At 54.1% G+C, this 24657-nt stretch overlaps 1 protein-coding gene and 1 long non-coding RNA gene across 12 annotated transcripts in view; one reads left to right on the top strand and one right to left on the bottom strand.

Annotated features, from left to right (window-relative positions):
• Nucleotides 1-24657, top strand: part of SH3PXD2A (SH3 and PX domains 2A) — a 245703-nt gene that overhangs the window by 113275 nt on the left and 107771 nt on the right. For all 11 annotated transcript variants that reach the window (XR_010838836.1, XR_010838834.1, XR_010838833.1 and 8 more), the window contains 2 exons: nucleotides 8550-8626; nucleotides 17885-17976. Coding sequence is in view for 6 of the 11 variants with exons in the window: in XM_067024745.1 (XP_066880846.1) it covers nucleotides 8550-8626; nucleotides 17885-17976 (169 nt within the window). In the remaining 5 variants the exon portion in view is untranslated. The remainder of the gene's footprint in view (nucleotides 1-8549; nucleotides 8627-17884; nucleotides 17977-24657) is intronic.
• On the bottom strand, nucleotides 6993-24082 carry LOC136793508 (uncharacterized). The gene is made up of 3 exons (XR_010838838.1): nucleotides 24015-24082; nucleotides 12038-12140; nucleotides 6993-7178 (listed from the first exon to the last, which is right to left on the bottom strand). It is a non-coding gene; the product is annotated as an uncharacterized lncRNA (long non-coding RNA).

The following is a 24657-nucleotide window of genomic DNA, read 5'->3' on the forward strand; positions in this document are numbered from 1 at the left end:
GCTAGCTCTGTGGGGCCCCTTTTATAAGAGCACTAATCCCATTCATGAGAGCCCCACCCTCATGACCTGATCACCTCCCAAAGGCTCTACCTCCTAACTACCATCACAGTGGGTGTTAGGGTTTCAACATGAATTTTGTTTTTGGTTTTGGTTTTTTTGTGGTACGCGGGCCTCTCACTGTTGTGGCCTCTCCCGCTGCGGAGCACAGGCTCCGGACGCGCAGGCTCAGCGGCCATGGCTCACGGGCCCAGACGCTCCGTGGCACGGCATGTGGGATCCTCCCGGACCGGGGCACGAACCCGTGTCCCCTGCATCGGCAGGCGGACTCTCAACCACTGCACCACCAGGGAAGCCCCTCAACATGAATTTTGAAGGGCACAAACATTCAGCCCATAGCATACGTGTCGGTTTGGGTAGGGTGGGGGTGTCCCTCTAGTAACCCTCCCATCTTCTTTCCTTTCATCGCTTTGGGAAATTTGTCTCTTCTCCCCTGGGTGCCACATCAGCCCACAGAGCCAGAGAGAACCCCTCTCCCCCATTCACTCAGCTTTCAGATCCTCACAGCTTGTCTCTCCCATCTTGGGCTCCAGAGACCCTTGACCCACTCTCTCCAGACAGTGCCCCATCCCCCCCAAGGGAATCAGGCAACACCCACATTCATTACACCCAGCTCCATGCCAGGTATTGCCAGGGCTGAAGGGAGTGTAGAACGTCATCCCTTCCCCTCAGGGTGATTGCAATCCAAGTAGAGATCCAAGACTCTCTCACGTGTCTGGTCAGCCCTGTGGACTCTCCCATAACCTCTGTAGTGGGCGGAAGAGTGGCTCCAAAAAGATATGTCCACATCCTAACCCCTGCAACCTGTGAATATGACCTTATTTGGAAAAAGGGTTTTTGCAGATGTAATTAAGTTATGGATTGTGACATGAGGTTATCCTGAATTTAGGGTGGGCACCCAACCCAAAGGCAGATGTCCTTACAAAACAAAGGCAGAGGGAGACTTGAGACACAGGCTGCAGGATGGGGTGGGGGGCATGTGAAGGCAGAGGCAGAGATTGGACTGATGCTGCTGCAAGCCTAGGAATGCCTAGAGCTGCCAGAAGCTGGAAGAGTCACGGAAGGATTGTTCCCTAAAGGCTTCAGATGCAGCATGGCCTGCTGACACTTTGATTTCAGATTTCTGGCCTCAGAACTGGGAGAGAATAAATTTCTGTTGTTTTGAGCCACCAAGTTGGTGGTCATTTGCTATGGCAGCCCTGGGAGCCGGATACACTCCCCTTTCCTTTCTGTCCTCAGATCCAATTAGATGGGCAGGAGTGTTGTTCGTGGAGAACAAGGCCTCTGTGCCATGCAATCTGTGGGCCTCGGGGCCTCCTGTGGTCTCCGTGTACCTTAGGCGAGTCCCTGTGATGCTCCAGGCTCTCTGGGCTGCACTGAAGGGAGAGGGGTGGGAGCATCTGTGTCCTTGGAGGCCAGGGTGGCTGGGGGGAGCTGGCCTGAGCATCAGGGAACCCCCCCTGGGAAGGTGAGAGGGGGCCCTGAGGATGATAGCCCCCTGACAAATTCTCCACGATAGCAGGAGAGGGAGGGCGAGAGTGGGGTGACTGCCAACGGTCCAGGAGGCTGGCAAAGGAGGGCAGGGCGGGCATTCAAGGAAGGCTTCATGGAGAAGGCCTGAGGATATGGAAAATGAGCCTTAAGATGGGGAGGGATTTGGGTCAGTAGGCCCAAGCGTGCTTAGAAAAAAACCAAACTCCTTTCTGTGGCTTATAAGGCTGCTACATGGCCTCTTCTCCACCTTCCAGCTTTGCTCCGTGGTTGCCTCTGGCTGAGCCCTCTTGTGCCAGAGCTTTGCGTGGCTGGCTTTTTTCCTCCTCAGAGACTCCACTGAAATCAGAGACTTCCCTGACCACTAGCTGAATTCCCCCACCCCCCAGGCACACCCCTTCCCATTACCTTGTTATATTCTCTTTATAGAGGTGGGGGGAGACATATGTGTGTAACCACACTATTTACTAGATATGAACATTGTATACTGTATCCCTTCCATACACATCCCCTCCCCAGTTAGAAAGTAAACACCTTGAGGGCGGGGCCCCTCATCTGTCTTGTCCACTGCAGTGTTCTTAACACTGGAGCAGGCCCTCCATCAAGACAGTGATGGATGGATGGATGGATGGATGGATGGATGGATGGATGGATGGATGGATGGCATTCCAGGTGGCAAAAAAAGCAAGGGAGAGAGAGTTATAGGAGGATGTATACATACATATATGCTGTGAATTTTGAAGAGGAGAGGCTGCCAAGAATAGATCAGCCTGGAGAGACCAAAAGAGGTCAGCCCTCTCCTATTTCCCCTATAGCCAGTGCCCTCTATTGCCCCATATAGTGGGTACTTGCCCATTTGTCAGAACATGTGCCTGTCTCCTGGAGGTTGCTACAGGCTCTTCATGGCTATGGTGGGAGCTCCCTAGGTAGGTGGGCTCTTCCTGTGCCCCTGGCCCCTGACTCCTGCTTAAGGAATCCCCCATGGGTACCACATTTTACAAGGAGGAACCTGGGGTCGTGGCTGGCCTAGGGGGTTAACTGCTCTCAGAAATTTGTCTTTTCTTTAACCACTCCTCCCTATCAGTGAGAAGGAGTCATGTCCTCATCTCTAACCTTCTTGAAATAATTCATTCTCGAGAAGCAAATGCCAACTACTAAGACCCCTCAAGTGCCACTAAGATGCTTCATTAAGTGCCTGGTATCCTGCATAGGACAGAGAAACACCTCTGCCACTCAAGCAGGGGGACCTTCCCGAGTCAGTGCCCCACCTATGTGTCCTGGCCCAGAGTGGACACTCATGGTGAGAAGGTTAGGCCAGATTAGGGTGTGGGGCAGAGCCGGCCTCCCCCAGGTGATGCCCTCCCGCTCTGGGGGCGAGCATCCCGCTGATCCCGCTGGGCTGGCACCTGCTCAGCCAGGGCAGAGTTGGGGGTGGGGCAGGAAGGGCCCTTTAAAGGACAAGGAGGTTTGCTGTTTCGGGGAGCTCTTTCTCCCCAAGTCCACTAGACACCGGGTCGCCTCTCCTTCCCTGCTTTGTTGGTCCATTGGTCCTTTCACTCTCATTCCCCCGTTCACTCTCATCCATTCACTCACTCATTCATTCACTTGTATCTGGTCGGCAGAGACCTCGGGGAGCTGTGTGCATCTCACTCACCCTGGCGTGTCCCATCCTCCACGATTATTGCTTTGCTTCATTCTCAGTCAGCCCTCGAGACACTTGCTCCCCAGACCTCAGCCCGGCACCTGGCGTGGAGGAGATGTTAATCATACTCCTATCGCACCCACAAGAAAATCCTAAGTGGTTCTCACGGCCTTACGTGATCTGAGCCCAAAGAACTCTCTCCCTCTCACTATCTGAGCTCCAAAACCACAGGTTGAAATCCCAGCTCAGCCATTTAATAGCTGTGTGACTTTGGACAAGTCCTTCAACCTCTCTGAGCCACCAACTCCTCCTGGGCAAAGTGGGGACAATAAAAGCGCTTGCTTTGGGCTTCCCTGGTGGCGCAGTGGTTGAGAATCTACCTGCTAACGCTGGGGACACGGGTTCGAGCCCTGGTCTGGGAAGATCCCACATGCCGCGGAGCAACTAGGCCCGTGAGCCACAACTACTGAGCCTGTGCGTCTGGAGCCTGTGCTCCGCAACGAGAGGCCGCGATAGTGAGGGGCCCGCCCACCGCGATGAAGAGTGGCCCCTGCTTGCCACAACTAGAGAAAGCCCTAGCACAGAAACGAAGACCCAACACAGCCAAAAATAAATAAATAAATAGATAGATAGATTTTTTAAAAAAGCACTTGCTTTAAAGTTGTGGTGAGGATAAAGCCAGAGAACCCAGTGGTAAGCTCTTAGCCTGTGCCTGGCAGGAGTAAACACTTAGCTACTGTTACCTGTTGTCTCACTCCTCCTCTGCCCTCTCAATAACCCCACCCCCAAATGCATCTTAGGACTCCCGGAGGGAGCAGCCACGGAGGCCCGGCCCTTCAGTCTCCAGATGAGAATGCAGAGGCCCCGTGGTCTGTGGCCAAGGCAGGACTTGAACCCAGGACTCCAGCCAAGGACCCTGCTGGCCCCACCCTCTCAGCCCAGCCCAGAACGGCAGGAAGAGGAGCCTCCACTTACATGCTCAGACCCTGTCGGGCTCAACAGCTCTCTTCTCTGCTTTCAGGAAGGAGTTAATCCTGAGGTCTGTCTCATGCCCTGCGTGTAATCTTCCTTATGATGCTTATCATATTTCTGGGGCTGCATCTACATGGCTTTGAAGGCTCTGGCAAGAGTCTCGCCTGGCCTTGCTGTGAACGGGCTGAATTACATTTACAAGAGGCCTTTAATGCCCTGTGGTCCCGGCTTCCTTCATGGGCTTGTTCCTCCTCCTCCCTTTTCTCTCTCTCCCTTTTAATATGGTCACCGGTTTGGCTTGCAGAATGCCGTTGGGATCCCTAAGAGAGAAGTCAAGACCATAGAATCCCTTCCAGACCTTCCCTGCCTCCCCCTCCCCCTGCCCCACTCCCAGCAGCCTCTGTGCCAAAAGGGCCCAAGGAAAGAAAATGTTGCTCCTCCAGGATTTCAGCGCTGAGGAGAGAAACCCTGCTGGGATTCCAAAAACTCAACTGGCAAATGGCTCGTACAGAAATTCTCCTCTGACTTTGTACCTGAGCAACAGACCCACGAGCCTTGTGGAGGAGGTGGGAGGTGTCCAGCCTGGAGGCATGGCGGCCTCACCTGCAGAGGGTGGGCTTGAAGGGCAGGGCGGAGGTCCCGTGCCAACTGGGTGAGGAGCCCTCCCACCTCTCTCCCCATCTCCCCACCCCAGCCCACCCTTCAAAGCTTCTGCACCTCTGGAGGCCTTAGTCGTTCCTTAACTATTTGTTTTTTGCTACTTCTGTCTCTGTAACGGGATCAAGTCCTATCTGGTATATCTATATCTGTATCAATACCTGCATCTGTGTCAATATCTATACCTGTATCTGTATCTGTGTCAATATCTATACCTGTATCTGTATCTATATATCTCATGAATATCAAACCCAGTCAAGAGGTTTGGCCAGCCTTGAGATGCAGATCTGGGAGGAATGACCTAGTTTGTCTCCCCATCTCTCTGCTTTCTTTCTTGTCCTCTGACGGGATGAGAAAGGGCAGGAGTGCTATTTGGGGGGAGTGGATAAGTCACATTTTCCTCCTTTGAAAGAAGCACAGGGCAGAGCCAGGTCTGGGGTCCACCACCCCACCCCCCGATCCCGGTCCCTCCCAGGTTCTTCACCTCCGAGCAAGTCCTCCAGGTTCTTGTGAGATACAGCTTAGCTGCTGGCGTCACTGAGCCTGGGTGGTCCCCAGCTCCTGACAGCTACCTGGCTCAGGTAGAAGGCCCAGAACCCCACCCCAGGGCCGCCTGCAATTTTGTCAGTCCAGAGAGTGGGTGTCCTCCCACCACGTGTTTATTTCACACACCGTCCCCTTGGCTGCACGCACGTGCTCCTGTGGCCCGCAGGCAACAGAGCAACAGGCAACCAAAAAAGGATAGGAGGCAAAGAGGCCAAGAATACCAAATCTGTGACATCCTCCCCCAAGGAAAGGCGGCTGTCTCCCATGTCTTTTTTTTTTTTTTTTTTTTTTGGCCATGTTGGGTCTTCATTGCTGCGCGTGGGCTTTCTCTAGTTGCGGCGAGCGGGGGCTACTCTTCGTTGCGGTGCACAGGCTTCTCATTGCGGTGGCTTCTCTTGTTGCGGAGCGCGGGCTCTAGGTGCAGGGGTTTCAGTAGCTGTGGCTCAAAGGCTCTAGAGCGTAGGCTCAGTAGTTGTGGCGCACGGGCTTAGTTGCTCAGAGGCATGTGGGATCTTCCCGAACCAGGGCTCGAACCCGTGTCCCCTGCATTGGCAGGCGGATTCTTAACCACTGCGCCACCAGGGAAGTCCCTCCCATGTCTTGATGAATTGTGTTTTCTCTCCTTTCAAAAGGAACATGTGGGAGAGCCCATTTATCTCTGATGACACTGTCCAGTCTGTGCAGTGCCATCCCTCTGCCGGGGACACAGCCCCTCTCCCAGGCTTGGGTGAGAAAGGGAGGAAGGAGAGCTTGACGGAGCATCTGGGAGAGGGAGGGAGATGCATGGACCAGCAAGTGCCTGTTGGGCGTCTGCTGTATGCAAAGCCTTGTGCTGAGTGCAGCGAGAGTTGCAAAGGGGAAGAAGCAACTACAGGAGGGTCCTCTGGGTCACAGTGAGTGCAGGGGGATGAGAGACACAAATGCACAACAAGTCACACACAACTCGATGAGTTAGATGCTCCATGGTCTGGCTGGAACAGGACCGGTGACCAGTATCTGTGGTGACGGGGAAGTCAGGGATGGCTGTAGCAGCCGCTTCCAGGGCCCCCCAGGTCCCCCTTCCATTCTCCTCTACCTGCCAAAGCCTGCTTACAGGAAAACTGGGGGCTTTGTTCTAGCCACGGGAGCATACTCGGCCAGAAGCTCCCAAGAAGCAGTGCTCTCAGAAGCTCAACAACAAGCAGGGAGTTGGTGATAAATACCCCAGCCTCCTCGCCCTTGGTTGGGATACCTCTGCAGTCTGTTCTACGTGATCCCCCGAGTTCCTCAACAGAAATGAGCCGCCGCCACCCACCATCATTAACTGGCCGGAGGACACTTCCTCGCCTGCCCTGCCTTACTTCCCCACTCCCCTACTGGTACTTCCCAGATCACTTCCCAAATAAGCAACTTGCCCTCACTTCAACAACCTAAACCCAGGCAATGCTTAGTACTTCACTTGGACCTTGATAGAAGCAGCTTAAGTAGATTAACATGCAGTCTACGTATTTGTTCACTTGCAATGGGAGTCATCTCTTTTAGGACTCCATTAATGCAAGTGATGAAAATCCATCTCCAACAAGTTTCAATTTAAAAAATGTGTATTATTTTATATAAGTGGAAAGTACCAGGTAGACCCTGGGTTCAGGAACAACTACATCCAGCTGCTCAAATGATGTCAAAGGAATCTGCCCTTCACCATCTCTCAGCTCTGCTTTTCAATCATTCAAGAAACATTTCTTGCATTCCCTGGTGGTCCAGTGGTTAGGGCTCTGCGCTTTCACTGCCGAGGGCGTGGGTTCAATCTGTGGTCAGGGAACTAAGTTCCCACAAGCTGAATGGGGCAGCCAAAAAAAAAAAAAAAGAAAGAAGAAGAAGAGAGAAGAAACATTTATTGAGCACCTACTCTGTGCCAGGTTCAGATCCTTTCTCTCGGTTGGTTTCCTTCTTAGGCAATGATAAAGATGGTCACTAGCAGCTCCAGGCTCTCATCCTGCCAGCTTAGCAGCTGTAGGACAAACTGTGGCAGGAAGAGGACACCCGAAGAAGCCTCAGGGCTGACCCTCACTGGCCTAGATCGGGTCCCCTGCCCACCTCTGAGCCCATCGCTGTGACTCTGGGTGGCTATGCTGGGTCACATGCATACCACTGTTGCCAGGGGGTGTGGTCGGCCCCATTTGAACCCACAAGGGAATGGATGTGGGAGGCTCTCCAGAGGGGAATGGGTGGTCTTGGACAATAGATGCCTGTTATAGCTGTGAGGTGAGTACCTCACCACGTGCCATGCTCTGTGGGCCCTAAGATGAGACAGACAGGCTTCTGGTGGAAGGAGCTCACAAATGTTTGTAATACACGTCAGAATGTGTTGAGTGTCTTAGGAATGGACAAAATGTGTAGGTGTTCTGGAAAGAGAGTGATTACTCCTAGCTTGGCAATCAAGCTTCTAAAAAGGAGGCATTGGCCTAGACATTGGTGGCCACTGGGCACAGAAACATCAGCTGTGTTAGGCATTGAATGTCAGACCAAGGAGTTCAGATTCTAAATTTAACCAATTGTAAAAGGACTATGCTTTGATCTGTTTGTTATAATTGAATCTGGCTGGTTCAGAAGAGCCTCCTGGGAAGGTTTGGGGGCTGGCATTTTCCGTAAGCCTTGCCCATACCTGTAGAGGGGTACACCAGCCCAGCTGCAGGGTCCTGTACGGCTGGAGGCCAGTCAGGCTGGGGCAGCCATGCTCCCTTGTATTGGCCTGAGCCTGCCCTAGAAATAGCCACCCAACTTAACTAAGAATAAGAATTCCTATCAGGCTGGCAGGAATGAATGCCGATTTCTCAAGGAGGGATGGGCCTGGAAACAAAACACAGGGGTGGGTTGGGCCATCCTTTATATTTATTTGAGAGGTACACCCACATAGGGGCATGGATTCTGTCTTTAGACCCAGACAAGGTGATTTGGCCAAGATGACAGCCTGCGGGGCTCCTCATCTGCCCTAGAAGTCCTGGGCCCTCAGCCTGGGGCACCTCCTGCCCGCCGGGGAGAGGTGACCACTCCTCTCTTGTTTCCTTGGCAACGGGCAGAGGTGGTGGTGTTTGGTGGCCAGCTAAGATGCTGAGAAGCCGAGGGAGAGGGAATGAGAGGATAGCGTCCCAGGTCCCTATGGCAGCTTTACCCAGAGTCACCCAGCTCACGGGCATCTCTCTTCCAGGCAAAATCCTCTTCCGGAGAAGCCACATCCGGGACGTAGCTGTGAAGAGGCTGAAGCCCATCGATGAGTACTGCCGGGTAAGAGAGTGTCTGGGGCAGGGGAGCGGGTGGTCCATCTGCCAGAGAGTCTATCTATCTGTGAAGGAAGGTTGTCTGTACAAAACCCTCTGCTGTGGTCTAGCAGATGCATCCTGAGGCCTGGCGTCTCCTGGCCAGAAGGGTGGGTGTGGGTGTCCCTCGGGGAGGGGTCACCCCGTGACTAGGCCGCCTCTGGGGCATGAGGACCGCCAGGGTCACAGCTGAAGACTCTATTCCTTTCATGATGGGTCCGTGTTTACAAAACACTCCTTTAAATCACTTCCACCAGCTTGGGAGCTCTGTGAAGGGGCCGCTGCTGAAGGGATTCTGTGTGTGGCATTTTGCTGGATACAGGAGGACTCTTCTTTGAATTGCCTTTGGGACATTTTTGGAATCAGTCCTGAGTTCCGTAGCATCCAAAATGCATATTTGTTTATTCACAGAAGTCTTGATAGATACAAATATTCGTGTATACATCTTTATAGATGCAAATGCTCACTACACACACACACACACACACACACACACACACACACACACACACACACACACACACACACACATATGCAGGCACGTGCACGTACATGCATTAGAACAGTCAATGCCAAAGAGCAGACTGGCAGCAACTGCAGGGTCATGAAGCAGAGCCTGTTTGTCTTTCCACTTTGTCTGGAGCCTGGGACCCCCTGGGGCCCCTGCAGTGAGGATGAGAGGCTCCCACTTTAGTGCCCTTGGCGCATGGCCTCCAGATGGCCAGACGGCCTGGGTTTGAAACCCTGCTGGCTTTGTGAACTTGGGCAACTTACTGAACATCCCAGAGCCTCAGTTTCCACATCCGTACAACAGGAAGGAGAGTAGTACCTCCTCAGAGGGTGCTCATATGAGGATGCAGTGACCTGAGAGGCATAAGGCAGCAGCACAAAGTGTCTGCACAGAGGAAACATTCAGTGGACGCTAGCTTTTTGTTATTATTATTACAAGGTGTAAACAATTTAATGTTACCACTGGGCACCACTGGCTTTAATGGAGATGGAATTTCCTAGTTAAGTGAAAACTACTGTGGAGTCTGACTCAGGAATCTTGAGGAGAAGCAAGTGGGGGGTGTGTTGTTGTGAGGGCTGGTATTAGACGGAGAAGAGCTGGGGTCAAATCCCAGCGCCCCACCAACTAGCTGTATGACCTTGGCAAGTTGCTTTACCTCTCTGAGCCCCAGTTTCCTGACCTGTAAAACGAGGGCAAAAATAACCGTCTCACAGGGTTCGTGCAAGGGGCTGAGCAGGACAATATATGTCACAGTGTTTGTAACTTCTGGAATGTTCTGTCCCTACATGGAGTTATTACCATAAGGTTCCTTTCTGAACAAATATTTTCTCATTTGGAAGCATGATGCTTGTCAATAAAATGTTTAAATAAGAACCAAGTTGCTCAATTTTGCAACGTCTTCCCAAGACTATGGGGGGACAAGCACTCCCCAATACTCTTCATTAACCCAAGTTTGAATTTCGTGGCTATGCAGATCATACTTGGTCACGTTCTCTGCCTTAATGTAAAAGGATGCCCCGATGATGAATTTCCTGAAGGTAAAAGCTTCTCTTCTTCAGATTCAATATTCATTTTTCTCTTTAAAGGGCATCTGCCGTTTCTAGTTAAATTGATGGCTGCAGCCTGAGCTTTTATTTCTCTTTATTCCTTTCCCAAGCAGTTAGACAAATTGGCAAAGCTAATGGAGGAGGGGCAAAGGGCAGCGGGGAGCCTCTTGCAGCTGGGATTTATGGTTCACGTCAGCCTTGGCCTCCCTGAGCTGGTGGAGCCCAAGGCATCTGCAGTTGGACTCTGTGGAAATGCCGTCTTCTGGGTCGTCTGGAGCAGGAAACTGATAACATCTTATCTCCTGGGATCAGGCTTTGAACAGGACTCTTGATTGGGGATGAGGGCTCCGGAGCCCCCGTGGTGCTCCTGGTGGCTGGGGAGCCATTTAAGTGGGGTCTGCAAGAGGAGGGGCCTCCTAACCTGATTAGCACACATGAGAACTACTCAGAGCCAGGCAACAAGGAGCAATGTCATGGGTTCACCGAGCAGCCAGGCAGCTTGCAGGCGGTGATTTACTCTGAGGGGAGGGGAGGCAGAGGGGCAGGGCAGTACAGAAGTGACCTTTAATTCTGCTGAACTAGAAAGCTGGGATCTGTGGTCTAATTGTCTGAGACCTTGGAATAACCTTGGAATGGTCATTAGGGATAAGTTCGGCTGCAGTCCACGGTCACGGCCATCCAGCGTTGCACTTCACAGCCCTGCCGCCCACTAGTCCAGCCTGTGCCACTCAGGATCCAACCTTTCACTCAGCATCACTGCCTCCCACAGCCAACTTCATGGTCAGGGCCATGTGCCTTCCATTCCATGGCCAGCCCTCCCTTGTCTCTACCTGTCCTCAGACACACAGCTTGGAACCTCTGGAGTTTTATTTCCAGGACCCTGCCCATGCAGCTCTGCTTGGCTGGCCAGAATCCTCCTTGGACCTGCTGGACAGGTATGGGCTCTGAGTCTGGGATTTGCTGGGGATTCAAATGCACCCCAAATTGTGAAACCGGCTTTGTGCACGGAGTAGCCAGCTCCTCTGCCAGGACTCAGATATAGAAAGTCTGACTGTGCAGCGGACCCTCCCAGACTTTGGGCTCCCTGCCCCCGCTGGCCAGCCAGTCCCGCCACCTGATGGCAGCTTCACAGCCCAGATCTCAGTGTTAATTTTAAACATATACGGAGCAGATTGGATGAGCGTCACGGAAAGTTTACCAAGCACCAGCCAGGTGATTGTTTTATGTGGCTCTTGAGGGCCAGTGTCTATCAAGAAGGGTTCCAAACGCTTTTCTGTAATTCCATAAATTAATTTAATGGACAACATGGTTATGGGGTTAATATTTAATCGTTCTGTGGTCTCAACAGTTTGAAGACTTTCATCTCACTAACAAGTGTGAGCTATACTTTAGGGGCTCGGACAAACAATCTACCCCATAAATGACTCCATCTACCCCATTCCTGCATGTGAAATACATGTTTGCAGTGTTTGTCTATGGGATAAAGTTAATATACGGGGGTAGGGGGCAGTGAGAAAGAGTGAGAATAATCAGCGTACCCTCCACCATGTAACAACGTTTATACAAGTCTCCATTTCCTGGTGGGTGCAGCTAGAATTCTTTTGTTACCCAAAAAGCGGAGCTCACTTCTATTATTCTGCTGTCCGCGAGAGACTTGCGTGCAGAATCAAAGGCTCTCTTCATAGGTGGAATGAGGGGTTGGCTGGAGTTAGGCTGGGGGAGGGACTCCAAGCCTAACAAGGATGTCAGCCCTGAAGGGGTCAGGATCTCCCCTCCCCACCCTCTGCATCTCCCAGACTCATTAATTTTTAGCCCCACTTACCATATTCGGAAACTTTGGCTATTGCTTCGTGGAGGTTCTTAGCCCCAGCCGTTCTCCGTCCCACCGGGGCAGCTTTCCACCATAGCCCATCATTGTCTCTCACCTTAATAAAGAAAAAGGTTCATGTTGCAACAAAAACAGACTCCTTTAAGAAGCACCAGGGCTCCCTGGCATGCTCAGTCCTAGATACGGGGAGAGTAACTTTGTTCTTGTGCCCCTTATTCTAAGGCAGGCCTGGGCCAGACGTGTTGCTAATGGGGGAGACTGAGGCAGAGAGCCAAGACTGATGCCTTCATGCCTCCTGAGTGGTCTGGTGCTCGGAGGAAACCCAGGTGGCAGAATCTCTCCATCTCCTCTGGTCCAGACAGACCCAGGAAGAAAGCATTTCCAGCCTGGGATAAAGCTGATTGTGTCCATTTTCTACTTAACGGTCTTCAGAGGAGCCTCATCAGCTCCACAAGAACCTCTGACCGGCTGAGCCGGGCCGTCTATGGGGTTGTTCCATGGGCTGCTTCAGCCTCAGCTCCCACCCTGCAGCCCAGTCTGCAGAAGTGCAGCCACCCACAGCTAGCCAGACTCCCTTAGACTTCCACCCCTTAGCCTGTGCTAATCCCTTTCCTGGGGATGCATTTGGCTATCACGATGCCCCTCCCAGAAGCCTGCCACCTCCCCGGAGGAAGGTGGCCACCCCTGCTGTCCAGAATACTCCGTGCACGCCTCCATGCTGCACACTTACCCTCCAGAGGAGGGTAATTTCTGTATGTCCATCTTCTCCAGACCAAGAGCTCATTGAAGGCCCCATCTGTTTCCTTTGTGTCTTCACTAACAAGCAGGAAGCCTGGTCCCGTGCGGGAGGCCAGGCAGTATCTGACGACACAATGCAAAGATCGCACACAAGCAGAGGAAACCTCCAAGGAGGGTGACATGTCCCCAAGGCCCCAATTACCAGGCTCCCTTGTGAAATGCCTTAAACTGCAATTGCGAATTAAGCACTATTTCCATTACAAAAGAATTTGCTGCTTAGATCCTTCAAAAAGAGAACTCATGTGTTTGAAATACTCTGATTTATAAAAGTTCAGTGAGCCCCCAGCTTCCTAGATGCTGATCTAGGAGGAATAGTCCGGAGCAGGTTAGAAGCAGCCCCGGGGGTGAGAGTGGAGCCCAAATGGGTAGGACTTCAGCCCCCTCAGCCCATTCACCCCCCACCACATACCCCTACCCTACCCAGAGTCTCTGGGCTTTTACTCTAAGATTCCCATTGATTAGAAACCAAAATGATGCTGCTAAAAATAGGACAGTGTTTGATCCTGTGGAAAGAGCAGGACACCCCCAGTTGCTTTGACAAATGCAGAACTTTGCTTTTTGCCCTGGGATAGACATAACCCAGCATGGTGGGCTTCGTGGAGGGAGATCATTTCGAAGCAGAGGGTCTGAGCACGGTCTGCCTGGAGCCCCCTCCCATGCCACTGCTGTACTTGCAAAGACCGGGCTGGTGATAGATTGGACACTGAATTCACTGATACTGGTGCTGTTTGCAGTCCTGGAGCCATTGACCGTTAGAGCTGGAAGAAACTTCAGAATGTCTCTGGCCTGGATTTGCCTAGCTGTGTTCCATGGGCTGTCAATAGGAATTGTTTGGGAAACGAGCTCCACAGTCAGAGACTTGTGGGTAATGCTGGAGGAAGTACAGAGTTGCAGATCAGACAGAGCATAGGCTCTGGACTCAGACACCTCATTCAAAATCTCGCCGCTTATTAGCTGTGTGGGCTGGAGAAATGATTTAACCTCTCTGTTCTTTCGTTTCTTCTGCTGTTAAACTGGAATCATAGTCATACTCATCTCTTAGAGTTAATGTGATGATTAAATGAGTAAAATTCCCAGGATGTCGTTATTATTAATAAGTACTGGCCTGAACACAGCTCTGTAGGTTTCTTGCCTGCAGGACTTCTCAGAGCCTTTGCTGTGCTAATGAACATTATGCCCACAGAACTCATTTTGTCTCATCAAACACGTGTTCTATGAGATCCGGTTTGAGACTCTGAAGCTAGTCTATTTTATTCTAGAAGAAACAACAGCCAGAGAGGTGAGGTGGCTGCCCAAGTTCACGGAGCAAGTATATCACGGCAGAATTGGACCTATTGTAGAACTGAAGTCTCCTGACTCCCATTCTTTCTAGTATACCTCACTGCTTTCACCCAAAGGATAATGATAATGCAGACAATAGTATAACTAAATTTTACTGTTTACTCAGTGCCAGGCACTGTGCCAGGCTCCGCATATTCATGATCTCATTGAATCTCCTAAAAGATAGGTGCCATATGAGATCTATCGTACTGAGCTCAGAGAGGGCAAGCAAGGCACTCAGCGTCACACAGCCTGTGAACGGTAGACCTAGGACTCAAACTCCCATCTGCCTAGCCCTGACTTAACCACCCCATGGCATACATCCTGAATGTCCAATGGCAGAGTTTTAGGCCTGAGCCGGCGGTGGTGGCCCTGAAGATACCCATGTATTATTGGTCGCTACCTGCTCCTCCAAGAATAGCTAGGTTTGGGGGTTCCCCGGCTCTGGCTGTCATTGCCAGCCCAGGCCGTGGGGACTGACTGCTCAGCACCCAGCTCTCCTGCCAAATGACTTTGGCCAGAGCTGGGTTTGGCGGCAGCTCTGATGGAGGCTGCTCTGAGCCAAGAGCCTCTTGTCAGCCTGAAATCAGGACGAGCCCTCAATGCGGCTCCCCTCGGGGCTCCCTGTTAAATAAAGATGCTGCAGCGGTTCTCCCAAAAGGCCTCTTTGTCTGAGGCCCTTCCAGCCCACGCGTCCTCTGCCCCCGGAATGCCGGTCTCTGTCAGCATGAAGAGCCCCTGTGTTCACCGCTGCTGCGGGGGGTGGGGTGGGTGGGGAGCTGGCCAGCAGCTCTGCGCTTAAGTAGGAGGGCGCCTGCCCCGCTCCCCGCCCCACCCCCTCCTCCTACCGGTCAGGGAAGTCACCCTGGCAGCGACTCTGCACACAGCCTGGGCCCCTGGTAACACTGCCCTCCTGCCTCCTGCCCAGCCCGGCCCATACGTGCTCCCCCCTGCCCCCCTCCTCCTTGCTGCCAGCAGCCCTTGCTCTCTGCACATGCCTGAGCTCCACTTCCCTCTGTCTCTCTCTGTATGTCTCTCTCTATCCCTCTCAGTGTCCCTGTCCCTCTCCATCTCTCTGTATATCTGTTTCTCTCTTTGTCTCTCTCTCTCTGCTTCTATCTCTCTGTCTCTGTCTCTCTCACTCCATCTGTCTCTTTCTTTCCATCTCTTTGTCTCTGCCTCTCTCTCCCTCCATCTGTGTCCTGTCTCTCTCTGTCTCTCTCTCCCTCCCTCCATCTCTGCGTCTCTGTCTCTGTCTCTGTCTCTGTCTCTGTCTCTCTCTCTCTCTCTTCTTCCTCACTTTTTCTTCCCTTCTGCCCTTCTCTCCTGGGGGAGAAAACAGCACATACCATGTGCGTTAAATGCAAACTTGGACACTCTGGAGGTAAGTTCCACGCAGCCTACGTCTGAGTACAGGGCTTCATTCTACCACTTTAGTTGTGGCTTCACGCCCCCCGCCAGGAGCCTCAGCGTCCCTACAATAAATGGGAGCGATGATGCGTACCTCCAGGACCAAATTGGGCGGCACATCATCAGATGTGCACTTGTGAGGGTAGGGGCTGTGTCTGGCTCATCCGTGTACCACCAGGGCACACACTGAAAGCTCCATGCTTGGTAGATGGTTGGAGAGTCTGGGAGCCGAAGATAGTACCTGACACGTGGTATTCGCTCATTGAATGTTAATATCCTTTCTTTTTTTAATCTCTCTCCTGGTCATGGGGATGGGATCTGTTGGAGACTCTTGGAAAGCCACAGGCTCTGGAAGGAACGGCAGGGAGTTACACAGTGTGTCTCACCTGCTAAGGTCAGGTCTTGTCCCATCTTGCCCAGGTGTGGGTTTGGCTTCGGGAAGGGCCATCGTGCTCAATGCCACACTTGAATTGTTACCTGAGCAGCTCAGAGAAGAAGTAAGTGATCACTCCCCACTTCCTCAGCACTGTACTTGGGTTGTCAATGCAACCCAAGATCACATGTGCTTTTCTGGCCCCATTATCATGTCCCACCACTACTGGACAGTGGTTCTGCACACCAAACTCTTATTCATTCATTCATTTTTAACACATACTCACTGAGTGCCAGGCAGTCTTCTAGGATCTGGGGACATAGCAGTCAACAGAACAGACTGAAGTCTCTGCCCGCATGGAGCTTACCTTCTAGCAGGGTCTTTCCCACCTGTGTGCAGGCCACGTGGCCTCCCTGACCCCTCTGTCTCCTCGGTAACACGGGAATGAGATCTGCCCTCACAAGGACCATCGTGAGGCTCCGGGTGGCCACAATCATGGAGGCCTAGCACGGTTGGCACAGGAGAGCTGCCAGGTCAGGTCACTGCACCTGAAGCAGCCCTGGTGCAAGGGGCCTGGAGAGGCACAGACTCAAGACAGGCTCTCGTCTGGCCACCGCCCCGGAGCCTCCTTATCAGCGGTTCCTCCTCACACTTCCGTAGTCCAGGGTTTGCCTCTTCCTTCTCCTGGCTCTAGCCCAGTGTTCCCTTGGCCCCGTTCCCCAGCCCTGCTTTAACGGTGACCTCTCCTGTCTATGTGTACTAAAAGGATCAACCCTCTCCCCACCCACCGCTCCACGCTGCACTGAGGCAAGACAGTGGTCCAGGTGTCCAGGCTGCAAGGTGTGGAGTCCGTGCTGGTGCACAGCGGGAAACTGATCACCTCTGACCCTCACCCCTCCCTTTCCAGCAGCGCAATCTCACCTGTCCTGGATGCAAACTCACAGCTGGCCCTCACTCCTGACTTCACTGTTATCCCCCTCAGGACGCTCACCTCCTCCCGCCTGTCTGAATCCTGCACACCCCGTGGCCGAGCTCCTGCCCAATCTTCTAAGAAACCTTTCTGCACCCTTCAGCTTATTCTCTCCTCCAGGCTCAGCTCAGCTTGGCCTAAGCAAGGCCCTGCTAGACCAGGCCACACCAACCTCATTCAGCTCCTAGAACCACCATGCTTGGTCTGCCCCCGCCCTCACCTTGACCGGTTAATTCTTACCCACCCTCAGGACTCAGCTTCAAAGAGACTTTCCTAAAACCACCTCCTTTCCCAGTCTTCCCAGGTCCTATCAGACTCTGCCATAGCACCCTGTTGTCCTTGATAGAATTATCAGCTTGTCATTAAATAATCGTGCAGTGAGTATTTAGGGGCTGTGGATATCTGGTGCAACTGGAGTGTGGCTAGTGGGAGACGAGGCCAGGAGGAAAAGACCTTGGATTGTCAGGCTAAGGATCTTGGACTTATCCTGTGGGCAAGAGAGAATTCTTTCAGGGTTCATGCAGAATAATTCGTTCTTGAGGGCCCTGAGACCTAGGGTTTAATGGCCTCCCCCTTTTTTTTCACTTGTTTGGCTGGTTGTTGAGTTGGTTAACTGGGTAGTTAGATAGTTGGTTGGTTGAATTGTTGGCTGGATGGTTGAAAAGTTGATTGGTTGACCAATAAGTTATTTTATTAGTTGACTGGTTGGTTAGTTCATTAATTGGGTGGTTGGTTAGTTGATGGGAGGGATGGGTGGATGGACAGATGGAGAGTTGTTTCATTAGTTAGCTGATTAGTTAATTCCTTGATTCGTTGTCTGGTTGGGTGGGTGGGTAGCTGATTGACTGTGTCTTCCTCGGCACAGTCCTTGCGCCTCCCCCATCACTGTTGGCCCAAACTGGCCCTGCTTTTGGTTTTCCTGTTCCCAGTTTCATCAGGCCTAATGCCCTTTCTTCCTGTCTTTCCACAGGCACTTGTCCGGCTGCCACCCCATATTTCACAGTGTGATGAAGTCTTTCGGTTCTTTGAGGCCCGACCGGAGGATGTCAACCCACCGAAAGAGTAAGTGGTAGCTCAAGCCTCTCCCGTGTGCTTGGGGGGAGAGCTGCCAAGGCCAACGAGGCTAAGCAAAGATGGACCAAAGGAAGGCGGACCATCTTCCCCAGACTCCTGTTGCGAAGGCTTGTTCCTCATTTCTCTTGACCCCAGAGCTGGCAAGGGAGGGTATCTTTGCATCTGGGGAGCAGGTTTTCCTGCAAACTCTTTATAGTTCACAGGTTATCGTCAGGAGCAGATGAGATAACAGAAAATATAATGGTCATGCAGTTCAGATGTCCAGGGTTAGCGGTCCTTGCTCTTAATCATTGACGCTACCAAGCTCCCAGCTGAAACGCAGAACCGGGAGGGCACGTGCTGCCCAGGTGAACCTCACCTGCTGAATAACCCAGTGGTCCTGGGCTGCTGCAACAGATCTTATAATCATCATCCAAAACAACTATGAGTGTACACAGAGCGTTTACCAAATGGCTTTTACCTGTAGCATTTTACTGGGTTGGCCAAAAGAGTTTGTTCGGGTTTTTCCATAACATCTTACAGAAAAACCCGAATGAACTTTTTGGCCAATCCAATCCAATAGACTAATGTAGCCCGGTCTACAGAGGAGGAAACTGAGGGGCATGAAGTTAGGTCAGTTTTCCCGAAGTCATGCAGCTGGTTGGCTATGTGACAGGCATGTGACTTGAATGAACCCAAATCTTGAACCCATGAGACTTGAACCCAGGGCTGGCTGATTTTCCATTGTTGGGGAGAAATGGGGAGACAAGCATGTCTTTTCTCCTCTCTGGAAGCAGGATACTCTGGGCCTGGCGGTCGAGACGACCTACCCGGTCTTGCTGGTCTCTCACACGCATGCCCAAACTCCATCCTCATGGCTACCTCCTCTTGCTCAGAACACTACCCTCACCCACACTCCCCAGAGTAGCTTCTCAATGGAGAGAAAAATCCAGGGGCTGATGAGCAGAAAAAGGCAGCCAGAAGAGGGTCGAGCAGGGGAGAGGGTTGGGGGAGAGGACTGAAGGGGATGCAAATTGATTACGTCACTCCATACATCTGTTCCCCTGAAATCTTAAAGCGCCAGAGTGGACAAGAGAGAGGCAGATGGGATGGGTACTATAGAAGGAATGGAAAGAATAGTACAGAGGAATTGTCTGGGACAGGAGGGGAGAGGCAGGAGGCCATTTGGTGATGGGGAGGAGAAAGCCTACAGACAAGGGTGTGTTGCACAGCTCCAGGGGCGCCGTTGTGAACGGTGCATTCTCTGTGAACGGTGCCCATAGAGGTAGTAGAGTGCACGATCTGCACACCCATACATGGCAGTCCTGCCTAAAGGAGCCCTTCTCTTTTCACCCATGCTGTAAGACTAAGAGCCTAAAGTGGCCTAGGTCCTCTGGGGGAGGAAAGCGTTACTCAGCTCAGAGGGTCACCTGGCCCAACAAAAGCCATCTCCTTTACTGGCTACCAAAGGATTAAGAAACAAGCAAATGCTGTGAACCGTCAGAAACTCATCACAGTGTGGTTCACAGTGTGGAGCAATTGAAAGCCACAGGGAGCGGGAGGGGGTGGTGTTGAGCTCACACCCCAACTCTGCGGCTTACTGGGCACACAACTGGCTACATTCAGGTACCTTCCCCTTCTCTTTCTCATCTGTAAAAAAGGGAAGAGTGATTAATGCGTGATCTTGCTACCTCCAAGGATTGTCTTGGAAACTTAGATGACACGTGGGCTGGGCAAGAGCTTTGTAAACAACGAAATGAGATACAAATGTGTGTTCTCACCAGCGGGGGGGAAAACGTCGCTCTCACTGTGCCTACTATGCGTCAGGCTCGTGAGAGAGGTTTGCACAGGGAGTTACATGTTCTTGTCCCTGTGTTACAGATGAGGAGGCAGGTTCACAGCTGGAGCCAGGACTTGAACCCAGAGTTTTCTGGTTCCAGAGGCCAGTACTCTTTCCACATCTCCTGCCCACCCTCCCTGGTTTGGGGAGGAATCAGGGGACCAGGACTGTGGTCCTGACACCTCTCAGTGCATCCTCTGTGTCCCCCCTCCTCTGTGTTCCCGCCTCAGCCTTCCTCACTCTCCCAAGGCAGAGGAAGGCTCTTGAGACCGGCAGCAGTGTAATAGCAGGTGCATCACCACAGAATCACCTGACCCTGCCTTTGGTTCGTGCCTCTAAACCCACTCTCTGCCAGGCAGCTAAATAAGTTGGTTCTATTTCCCCTGTTGACCTGGGCACCAGTTGCAGTCGGTTAGCCTCTTGCCCGTCCCTGGAAGGCCCTCGAGGAAGGTGGAAACCAGGCTCGGGGAAGACAGTCGTGTGTTGGTGAGGCAGCAGGCATGGCTTTGCGGGGCAGGCTCTGGGGTCCAGGCCCACCGCTCAAGGCTCTGTGATCTCTGACCATTTGCCCAGCCTCTCTGCCCTTCTGTGTCCCCATGCCTGAAAAGAGAGAATGCAGGCCTCCTGGAGCGGTCCAGAGGGCTTACGGAGATGACATGTGCACTGAGATAACCCGCGGGTGCTATTGGCCCATTGGAAGCGCACAGCAGTTTCGTTCGTGGGAGGTTGTGGAACGGAATGGAATGCGGCCCTGTTGCATGCTCCAACCCTGCAGATCACAGCCTGGCTTTTGCAGGGAGGAGTCCTAAAGCATTTAGCCTCTGAGTCACCATGGCCGCGGGGGTTATCTGCCACTTTCTTGAGGTGGTACCACACACCTGGGCCAGTTCACATCTCATCTGGCAAGAGATGGCCTGAGAATAGGAACCCCTCCAGCGTGAGATGGGCCTGAGGCTCGGGAGGTGGGTTCAGCTGTGGCCACACAGTTCCAAAGGGCTTCTCCTCCCTGGCCCCTCTCAGCCTCCAGAACCTGCCAAGAGAGACCTGTGCTCCGTGCAGCGTGTGCTCACCATAGAGCCCAAACCCATGGGTGACCTGGGCTGATGGGCAGACCCTCTGTCAGCCAAGTGCCCGCAGCCCCTCCCTCTCAGGGCTCTGTCCCAGGCCACCGTACACCTCCCCCCTCCATCCTGAACCATAAACACAGGATTGAGGAACAGTGTTATTTTGACTCCAGGGCGACTGTGGAGTGGCTTATCAAATTATCAAAGCCTGTGGATTTAACTGGAATTTTGCAGATAACCCTGACCCCTTTCAAGTGTGCTGCTGCGGGACCTCTGAGCGCTCACGGGGGCTGGGGTGGGGGGACCGTGGCCCTTTCCGTCTTGCAGGGAAGACAAGGCCTGCAACAGGCCCGGCCCCTCAGCTTTGATCCCAGGCCACTCACTGGCTTCCGTGGGTGGACAGCGGGACCCACCTCTGGGCTGCTAGTGGCTGCGCTAGACCACCGTCCCTGCACCGAAGGGATGTTGTTTACAGAGACGTTTGGTGAGCCTGGCACTGCAGCCTTGGTTGTTTCACCTCCTCAGGCGGCCGCCCCAGGAAGGTTGCTCGAGGGCCCTGCCCTCCCCTCCTTGAACTACTGGCCAACGGGCACTGCTGCTGTGTGGGAGCAGCGCTGAGCCTCTCCTGGGACTCCTGGCTCAGGCCCCGAACCCTGGCATTATTCTAGATTCACCTCTTTCCTTCACACCCCTCCATGCAGCTCGTCAGCACATCCTGTGTGTGCCACCTTTGGCATATCCCCAGACCCTGCCCACAGCTCGCCACCTCCCCGCTATCACCCCAGGGGGGCCGAGCCTTGTCTCACCCCTGGATTCTGGCCTGACTGGTCTCCCTGCCTCTGCTCTCGCTCGCTATGGTCTCTTTTCAACACAGGGGAAGGAATCATCTTTTTAAAATATAGGTCAGGGGCTTCCCTGGTGGCGCAGCGGTTGAGAGTCCGCCTGCCGATGCAGGGGTCTCGGGTTCGTGCCCCGGTCCGGGAAGATCCCACATGCCGCCACCTCCCATGCGACCTGTTCCCTCCCCGTGTTACTGTCGGTCTGGGAGGGCAGAAACGTGTACGTGTTCTGCTCACACCGTAATCTCAGTGCCTAGAGCGGGCACTCAGGAGGTTTGCCGGATGGACTCAGGCTTTCCGTTAGCCCCCCCACAGGCGGTAGGCTGTGGTGTGACCGTCCGGAGAGATGCAGTGGCTCCCCGGAGGTCACCCAGCTGGCAGGGGGCGGGCAAGAGAAGCTGGGGATGACGCATCCTAGCCTCTCCTGTGTGGATTCTGGGGCAGCTGTGAGGCTGGCTTGAGGTGGAGAGAGCCCTGATCACCAGATGCGGAAGGAGGGGGGTGAGGACACGTCCCTGGAACTCAACGGGATTCAGCGCAGGACAAGTCCTGGGTGGTCCGGAGTGTCAGCTCTGACAAGGGATGAGCCTGGCCTCGAGCAGGCCACACCCAGCACCCCTGCAGCACCCAAGGTGGACCCCCTGGGCTATGCACCTGACCCACCCGGTCCTGGGGCCACACCTGCTGGCCCAGCTTTCCCTCCCTGGCTTACACGTGTTTGAGCACTTCAGACCCACATCCTGGACCACTGGACCAGGGAGGCAGGTGTCCCATGGCCTGGCTTCCACAAGGAGCCCCCCGAGCAGCCGGTCCCTCAGCTCTGACTCCCCTGTGATGAGAGTGATGGAAATAGGAGCTCAGGGCGCCCTTCAACCACGTGACCAGCAAGTGCCTCTTTTAGTCCCAGTTTAAATCTGCATCATTGAAACAGTGAACCTAAAGGTTCTCAAAGGGCCCTCCGGGAGCCCTGTCCTCAGCACCGCCCCCCCCCCCCGCCCTCCCCGCACGATGCTCACTTCCTCAGAGAAGGGTTAGGGCAGGTGCAGCCCCAGGAGGCCCGAGGGCCTGAGACCGGCCTTCTCACCTCTCCAGCCTGCTGGCCCACGGACACCACCCTCGTCCTTAGGCGCCTGCACAGGGCTGCGGCCGGCTGTCAACAGCCTCCACGCCCAGGCCCAGCCATTTCCTCCACCGGGAGCGCCCCTGTCCCCTCTGACCACCCACCCCGGCCCGAGTCCTACTCAGCCCTCAGGCTTTCCAGCAAGCCTCTCCAAAGCCCGTAGCCCTGGCCGTGGCACCAGCCACACTGTTTATGGTCTCTCCCCACCACGGGGGCCCACATCTCTGGCCCCCCAGGGCCTGGCACCTGATAAGCGTCGACTGAACCCAGGTTGGGGCCGTTTAACAAGATTTAAAATTGCACTGCCCGCTGTCAGGGTTTCAGAGTGAGCAGCACCCTTGAGCCCTCTGGAGTTAGGTGGTCTGGGCTCCCTGGCCCCTCTCTGTGCCTCGGGTTCTGTACCTTAGGGTGTGAATAACGAAGGCGCCTGCCGCCAAGCGCTGTTGGGAGGATGGTGCATGGACGGCACGGAACAGACCCAGCACGCGGTCAGCGCTGCCCAAGGCCAGGCTCGCGGTCGTCATCGAGGCAGTCCTGGGCGGGGGGAACCGCGGCAAGAGACCCCCCCACGCCGCAACGGCTCTGCCACTTGTGGGCGCTGCAGCCTCCTTTCGCCGCCTGACATTGGTGGCCCTCCGCGCTCGGCCCGAGCCCGTGGGCAGGTGGGCACACACGCATTTGGCCCCCATGTCGCAGAGGGGAAAAACAGAGGCCAGGGCTGGCGGGGATGCCCCCTCCATCACCTCCCGCTCGTGGACCTGCCGCTGGCTCACCAGCCTGGGAGCTCGCGGCCAGCAGGGCCCCCACACACACACCTGCAGCGCAGAGTGGGCTCTCATAGCGACCGAGGGTCTCCCACTCCCTGCCGCCCCTCTCGGCTCTAGGCCTGGTCCTGTCCCCTTGGCCCATTTCTTCCCGCTGAAGCCAGCCAGATCCTGGTTAAATTCTCGAAATTGCACGGGAGGAACAGGGCCTTGCTAAACAGGTTTTTGCTCCTCAAGCCCCGGGGCCACAGAACCACCCTCTGTTGTGGCCTAAAACAATGGCCCAATGTTCAGAGGGACCATCCATCCCTGCCCCAGCCTGTCCCAATGGCCAGCTTCCATCTGGCCCCGGGTCCACACCCCTGCCGCCGCCGTGTGTCCATGCCCGGGCAGGCCAGCGAGAGAGGGAGGCTGTCCTACCTGATCCAGGCGGAGAGCCAGGTTTGGATCTGGGCCTGGGCCTCGTGACGGTGGCCCAGCAGCTGATGCGGAGGGTGCTGAGCGAGGCTCCCAGAGGCAGAGGCCCCGGGCAGAGGACAGGCAGCTGTTCTGGGGCTGGGGTGGCATGAGGTCAGACCCCCCAGAACAGGTGCTCTTTACAAGGTCTCCCAGCCTCCCTCCCCATCGATGCTTCTGAAGGGAATGGAGGCTGGGGCTGCCCTCCCTGGGGGAAAGCAGAGTCCAGGAGGACAGAGGGGACGTTGCCAGCCCTGCCGCGGGACCCAACAGGAAGACGGGGCGCGGGCGCGGCCGTGCAGCCGGGATAGCCCCGAGAATTTGGGGAGCCTCCTCCAGGAGCTCCCACAGCCTCGATCCTGGCCAAACTCCAGGTCAGGCCTGCTCGGGAGCCTGACTCTGGATCTCAGGATCCAGGCTTCTGCTGACAGCAGCATGACCTTCTCCATAAGTCACACCTACCTGCCTGGCGCCGAGGAGAATGAAGTAGAGGCTGTGTGTGGAGCATTTAGTAGGCGCTGAGGCAGGTTACTGTCTTCTTCCCTCCCTTCTGCTTCTCTGGGCAGCAAATAGAAGGTCCTGGGAAGAGCCCTGGAGAGCATCTCTG

The sequence above is a fragment of the Kogia breviceps genome, chromosome 2 (genome assembly GCF_026419965.1).
Source record: "Kogia breviceps isolate mKogBre1 chromosome 2, mKogBre1 haplotype 1, whole genome shotgun sequence".
In the NCBI taxonomy this organism is placed as follows: Eukaryota; Metazoa; Chordata; class Mammalia; order Artiodactyla; family Physeteridae; genus Kogia; species Kogia breviceps.